The sequence below is a fragment of the Triticum dicoccoides genome, chromosome 6B (genome assembly GCF_002162155.2).
Source record: "Triticum dicoccoides isolate Atlit2015 ecotype Zavitan chromosome 6B, WEW_v2.0, whole genome shotgun sequence".
In the NCBI taxonomy this organism is placed as follows: domain Eukaryota; kingdom Viridiplantae; phylum Streptophyta; class Magnoliopsida; order Poales; family Poaceae; genus Triticum; species Triticum dicoccoides.
The window spans coordinates 371,593,844-371,601,362 of NC_041391.1; the positions used below are offsets into that span (position 1 = coordinate 371,593,844).

General features: G+C 44.3%; 1 protein-coding gene across 1 annotated transcript; it reads right to left on the minus strand.

The window, feature by feature from the left end:
• Positions 1–2,245: 2,245 nt before the first annotated feature.
• Positions 2,246–7,305, minus strand: LOC119326437 (isocitrate dehydrogenase [NAD] catalytic subunit 5, mitochondrial-like). The gene is made up of 8 exons (XM_037600082.1): positions 7,150–7,305; positions 6,709–6,881; positions 3,803–4,123; positions 3,461–3,622; positions 3,283–3,357; positions 3,043–3,152; positions 2,894–2,966; positions 2,246–2,712 (listed from the first exon to the last, which is right to left on the minus strand). The coding sequence occupies exons 2-8, from the start codon at positions 6,862–6,864 to the stop codon at positions 2,521–2,523; spliced, it is 1,089 nt and encodes a 362-aa protein (XP_037455979.1). The 5' UTR covers positions 6,865–6,881; positions 7,150–7,305; the 3' UTR covers positions 2,246–2,520.
• Positions 7,306–7,519: the final 214 nt, after the last annotated feature.

Sequence of the window (7,519 nt, forward strand, 5' to 3'; positions counted from 1 at the left end):
TCTCTCTCTCTCTCTGATATGGCCACTATGCGCAATGTCAAACAAGATAGCAATTATGTATATGCAGGAACAATTTGATGACACAAGAGATGATATGATAACATATGCATGCAATGAAAGCTATACGGAATGCGTATCACTAAAGTGCACAAGTATCATGGCCCGGTAATACTCAACAGCTAGTCTCGGTAGGCAAGTGACGCAAAATGGCTCGAGGTTAACAATGCAGTGGCAAGGGAGTATGCTAAGATGTTGACGAAGTTAACGTCCTTGCTTACAGTGGGGGTGTCAAATGGTGATGCGATCATTGTCGATGTCGAGTCCATGGCGATGATGAGTGTCGGTGGTGTTGACGTCGAACCGTTCCTAGTTAGCCGAAACACCCTAGGAAACAGAAACCGCAACTCAAAATCTCAAGAAAAACTTGCAAAAATCAGTTGTACCGAAAAACGTGGTTGCTATGGGTGCATTGGGGTGTTTGTGCAAGGATAATAGTGGGGAAAGATGGCTTTGTATGCGAAAGAGAGTGGTGGAGTTGGCTATTTTTCAGTTTTGACAGCCAAAGCCAGATGATCCGGGAGGGGTTCCGGATCGTCCGTGCAACCTCCGGGAGCTCATACCGATTGTCTGGGCAGATCAAACCGTGGAAAATTTGGTTCGGGATGAACACGAAAATTTGGGGAGAAAGAAATTTTTTGGCGATTTTGGGGGAGATTTCACGGTGGGGATGGTGGGATATGGTGTGGGAGCTACATCCACCTATAAAACTCCAAAAATGGATCAAAATCAACAAAACATCATCAAAACCAACAAATCACAAAAATTTGGTATGACTTTTTTAGGGGATTTTTGAAATTAGGCAAAAACACACAAACATTAGGCTAGAAAGTGGGGGTAGGGACTCCGAGATGTGAATCAACCTTGCTCTGATCCAAGATGATGTAGGGGAACCCTAATTGATGATCTTTTCATACTTGGAGGGGTAAGAGGGGGGAGAACAACAAGAGGAATCACTCAAACAAAACTCAAATCACACATCCACTAGAATAGCATACATGAGATCCACTAGAATAGCACTAGATCGGTTGATCGTGATCGGATCGCGAAGAGTACGACTACATCAATTGCGTGATAAACGCTTCCACTTAGCGATCTTCAAGGGTATGAAAATGTTCTCCTCCTTTCGTAGCTATGCATCTCCATGGATAGATCTTGCCTGTGTGTAGAAAAATTTTGTTTTCCATGCAACGTTCCCCCAACACCCTAGTCGTCGGTTTACTTGGTGCCTTGGGTGATGATGCCGTGTCCATGGGATGACTGAAGGATGCTCCACATCAACCATGCTCGAGGGGAAGAAGGCAAAGCTCAAAGAAAAGAAGGTGAAGATTGTTGTCGATGCAGAGGACGCCTAGATGTTGTCCTTTAAGGTGTAGTCTTTGGATGCCGACGTAAAAATGATCTACAAGCCGTCCGGTACAAGATGTTGCAGCGGCAACATGTGGAGTTGGAAGCACCGGACACCTTGAGCGTGGAGGAGGGTTGGATTGCCAGTCAAAAACATCTCTTTTTTTTGCACAAACTATCTGGCAGATATTCTTTTGTCATCGGGCATGTTTAAACCTAAGCATACTTGCATCTTTTTTTATGTGATCGGGCATGTGATCTGACGCTGGTGTGATGGAGCGTGTGCTATGTATCAGACTTTTATTCGAATTCCAAATTACCCTATACATTCGGACATATACAAGATAGCATTGGATGACAGCCTCCGACATCATTGTCCACGGACCCCTGTCCACAAGCGGACGCCAAAACAAATTTGCAAGTTAGCGTTAAAATGCCCTTAGAAGCACCCCTTCCAATTATCAGGCACCCCTCCCATCGATGATTGAAGGGGGCACTTCTCCGAAGATTGCATGTATGAGAAGAGGGAAGACCATCCAAGATTACCCAAGAAGTTACCCAATCCCATAAATGTCAAGTTCAAGAAAAGGCTCTTAGCTCAAATCTCCGAACACCAATAATGTTTTACGTGTTAACGATGTAGCCCAATTAAAGCTTGTCAACAAGGATGACAAGGTGGTCAAGTAGGCAAGCATGCATCCTACGGGTACCAAATGTTGTGACAAGTAGGATGAAATTCAAGTTTTAGTTAGTTTGAATCTAAAGTGAAGTAAGATCACTAAGTTTTGTTAACTGACCTTGTTGAGCACAACAGGACGGTAATACCATGACAAAAAGCAAAAGAAAGATCAAAATCCTGTTCTCTAAGAACTAGAACGAACAAATTATATGCGCTGATGCTGCCAATGATTATTACATACGATTCTTCAGCTTGACTGCAATGCTGGTAAAACTTTTCCAAGGACAAGAATGCGAGAATTATTCAGGAGCCTTAAATGGTGTCTTAACACCCAAGGAAATCGAGGTGCCTGCCACTTAACCTACTCAGGCTAAAGCTCCTGGTATGCAACAAAATTAGGTGGGAGGCAAATAATCGAGAGAAAGAGCAGCTGGTGCTCAGATATGATCGCAAACTGCTTTTGTGTAGTCTGATGTTGATGACTTCCCACCAAGATCAGCGGTTCTGTACTTCCCCTCGGCAATTGTCTGGAGGATGGCATTGTGGATCCGGTCTGCTTGGTCATTGAATTGCAAGTGGCGCAACATCATAACAGCACTCAACATAAGAGCAGTTGGGTTTGCAAGGTTCTGCAGGCAATCGAATATCATTCAGTCGACAAAGGGACATCATGAAGACTGTCTAGACATCACGAGAGAACTTTGGTTTCATATGCACATAAGGAACAAAGCCAGAAACCCATCAATTAAAACATCATGAACATGTACATACTGAGAAATCTCATATGGTAGATATTTAAGACCACTTTACCTTGCCAGAGATATCAGGTGCAGAACCATGAACAGCCTCTGCCAGACAAATGCCACCTTCACCAATGTTGCAGCTGGGGAATAAACAATAGTTAGTTGATATCGTCTAAAAAACACAGTAAATCGACTCGTGAAGATAAAAATCTCTACCTGGGAGTTAAGCCCAATCCTCCGATCAAACCAGCACATAGATCACTAATAATGTCACCATACAGATTTGGCATCACTAATACATCAAATGTACCAGGATTCTTCACGAGCTGCAAGAGGATGCAGTTCATACTCAGTGATGTTATAGAAGTAAATGGCATACTTTCAGTACATGATTATCAAGTGTGCAAACGGTGAAATTAACAAGTGCGAAGTTTCAGTGTTGACAGATCAACATACTGTCATGCAGCAATTGTCAATAATGACTTCCTCATATGTGATTTCAGGGTACTTCTCAGCTACTTCACGGCAACACTAAAATTGTACATATAAAATAACCATGAGTTAGCTCTCAAGACAAATGAAAATGGGGAACAGATAGCATCAACAAGAAGGAACAGGGGTGTAGCCATCAAACCTTGAGGAAAAGTCCGTCTGTTTTCCTCATGATATTAGCTTTATGTATCGCAGAGACCCTCTCCCTGCCATTGGCTTTGGCATAATGGAAAGCATACTCTGCCACTCTCAAACTTGCTTGGCGGGTAATAATTTTCAAACTTTCCACAACACCCCTCACAACCTGAAGAAAAAGAACTGTGCCATGACTAACAAGAACAAGAAGAACCAGCAAGCCTTTAGTCTCCCAAACAAGTTGGGGTAGGCTAGAGCTGAAACCCATAAGATCTCAAAACCAGCTCAGCTCATGACTAACAAGAACAATGGGAAAAAAAAACTATCTTTAGGAATGAATACACCATACCTGATGCTCAAGGCCACTATACTCTCCTTCAGTATTTTCACGGATTGTCACAAGGTTCACATCATCATATCTAGTCTTGTAGCCTGGGAGGCTGTTGCAAGGTCTGACATTGGCGTAGAGTCCAAGTTCTTTCCTTAATGTAAGATTCAAAGAACGGTGGCCTTTTCCAATAGGTGTAGCCATAGGACCTTTCAAGCCAACTTTGTTTCTACGCACAGACTCCAGGCTCTCCCATGTCAAAAAGCTCTCTGTTCTGGGATCAACTTCCGTACCAACATAATGTTCTTCCCATTCTATCGGTACACCTGCAACATTGAATACCTGAAACAGCAAAAGAAAAGATTAGAAGTACAGAAGTAGAACAAGCTACCTTCAAAGAAATCATGCATGAATGAGTTTTGTCCGTGAATTTAATAACACTCATCTTAGTAGCAGTATTCTTGCAAAACTCAGTTGCAAAAGTACAGTTTACAGGTAAAGCAATTAGCTTCAGATAGCTGGAACCATGTATCGAAGTTCAAGATAAGAGAGACGATCATGTCACTGCAATTTAAAAACAGATGGGCAGCCTGGCGCAAAAGACAGGCGGGGCAGCTCAGGCTTTGACTTCACCACTCCAACAAGCCTGGCCTAGCCCGACAACTCTGATAGCAACTAATCCAGCAGGCAGCCACCATCTAAAATTGCCCATCCCCAACTCATCTCCACTCCCATCTCCCTCACCTCCACAATGTTAGGGTACCCCTCCCTCTCAAATCCATAACTGGAGATGGTTGCAAGCTTCAGCCCCTCCCCTCTGAACGACATGAGTCAAGGACGCCAGCCGAACCCCTTGTTAAGATCCACCAACAAGCTCAAGATCGCCTGCATCCTTACCTTCGAGCTCTTTGAAATCTGTGTTTTCCGGCTGCTCGTCCTGATTTTAACGTGAGATGAAAATCCCAGCCGCATCTGACCTCAGAATGTTTTGCAGTAGATGTGCAGATGTATTGTCCAACCTGGTAGCTAGAATTTTGATGCTGGCAAATTAATTTAGTTTGTACAAAAATATATTGGTGTAGTGATGTTTTAATAGCAAAAATATACTAGTGATTTGATTTGTTACTAATAATAGCTTTATATGCATCTACCAAAGGGGATACCAGTGAGCAGCTGGCATGTCATCAACCAGCAAACAAGGTCTTGATAGGAAATAAGGTTCTAGCGGATCTTTGTAAAAAATCTAAAACTATATAAATGCAGTACAGATACTGTTCCTTCAAAAAGTTTCTAGTTGATCCAATCCCCAAGATATCAGTCACTTGTTCCTTTTCTGCATGACATCTTTGTCGATTGCATATTACAGAAAAAATAATTCTTATGTTCTTGTCCACAATGATTTTTAAGCATCTAAGGCAACTTAAGGACATACCACCTCTCACCTATTGGCTTTGAACCTTTGATCATCCTGGGTTCAGTATACAGATACAACAGAATGAATGTCAATGTAGACATGGAGTAGATATCCACACATTATGAATGAGCAATGTATATGAGTTATTTCAGATCAAAATTGGCAAAGATGCATATTCTGAACTTTCTAGAATGACAGGAGCATCCAAGGTAATTATTCAGAAATATTACTGAAATCCCAATAGCCATTCTGTTGCAAAAAAAGAAGCCAAAAATCAAAACAATAGCATAACCAAGTTACACAAATGACACAAAGTTCCAAAGTGAAACAGGGTTTTCCCAGAAATACAAGCAAATTCAACTGTGCCCCAAATTCTGAACAGACAGAAGTCCGGCTTTCTGCAAAAGAATAAATCATCTTTACTATTGAAGGGTAGTCTGCCATCGTTGTCATCATGGTTAGACCTCCCCTCCCCTCGTATGTGCTCCCCTCCCACCAATTTCTCCATACCACCGCCTCCCCCAGTCCTCGAGAGCGGTTTGTGCTCTCTTGCTCCTTTCCTCTCCGTACGTTTCCTCTGTCCCACGATTCACAACGTGAAAATACCCTCTGCCACCCCATCCAATCTCACTTCTACCTTAACCTGTCACGGACTCCTTGCACCGTGACTTTGACGCTGCACACACACACACACACACACACACACACACACACACACACACACACACTCCCCCTACCATCCATGATGTGCATCCCCTAGCCTCACCCTGCACCTGCAGTCCCTCCCCGCCCAATCCAATCGTTGTTGCACCGCCAAAAAAAAATAGTACAGATGAAACAGCAAAAAACGCACACCTGCGTCTACACCCAGCTTAATCAAACCAGCAAGCGACCAGCTCACTCATGTTCTGAATGAGAAAGTATATATAAGTACATGTCAGTGTTTCCACGGTCCGTGCGCACTTACAGGTGCAGTGTTGCGTGCTTGCTTGAGTTTTTCTTTGAACTGTTGCAAGTCCATTGATTGCTGTATACAAATCCGACACAACTCCAATTATTTTGTAGTCCCGTAGCAACGCGCGGGCTAGTTACTACTCCCTCGGTTTCTAAATGTAAGACGTTTTGGCAGTTAAAATTGAACTGCCAAAATGTCTTATATTTAGGAACAGAGTGTATTAATTATGCTGGGTGTGAGGATAAAACTCACACCTGTTAATATCGTATCAAACATAAGGAAAATCTTCTACCTTTCTTGCTAAACTTAAAATTGCATGGGGCCAGGGAAATTGCAAGAGATGTCACTAGCCATCTAGGGAGGCCAACCACTAAAAACTTCTGTAGAGCTCAGCATTAACGATATGCCCTTGTTGGCGTAGCTTCAAACCTTGATCAAATCAAGTATAAAGACATTTCTACATCATAAGGAAACAGAAAAGCAGACCAAGTTGTGGTAAGAAATCATACATGAGTCTATCACACAAATACGACACCCAAGAGAAACAAAATCCTCTACCTGCTTGACCGACTCGGCGATCTCAGGCCCGATGCCATCACCGGGAAACAGGGTTGCGCGGATAGTCTCCCCAGCCTCCGTGGAAAACGATGCCCCAACATGCCGGCCCGTCGTCCGCGGTAGGACAATCCCCTGAAGCAGCCTCCGGAGTGCCATGCCTCCTCTCCGCCACTCTGAAAGGCAAAAACAACAATCAAACCTATACTCCAGGTGACTCCAGATATCTACGCAGGCGCGTCGATTCGACCAAGCAAGCATGCATTAGTTTTCACAGACTAGGCAGAATAAGCGCTCATGCATCGCGAATCGATGGATCGACCAACAAAGCACAGAACGCCACGCCCGATGGTCTCCGATCGAATCGGGGATAATTCAGGAACCGCGAAATCGAGAGGAGCGAGATCGGATCGGGTAGAGGGAAAGCGACGGTGAGGAGTGTACCGGAAGAAGGAGATTCGCGGGTAGTGTCAACGGCGGCGGCGGCGGCGGCGGGGGGCGGATGGGGTCCGCGGCGAGAGGGGGGAGGGGGCGGGGAGGGCTGGACGAAAGATGGGGATGGGAAAGGGAGAAAAAAGGGTGGCAACGTGCACAGAGACTCTTGGCCTCCACCCAGGGCCAGGTCTGCGGTTCCTCCTCTTCCCATTTGGCCATCCATCTGGATCTGACGGTCTGCGTTTCCTCAGCCAACTTTTTTTTTTGCCTCTAATATTTGTGTTGTTGGGTACCCAAGGACACAAGGTGACATCAGGTTGCAGATGGGACTGAAAATGGGAGTCCCCCACAGCCCACTTAGTCCTGCCAAGGTTTTTTT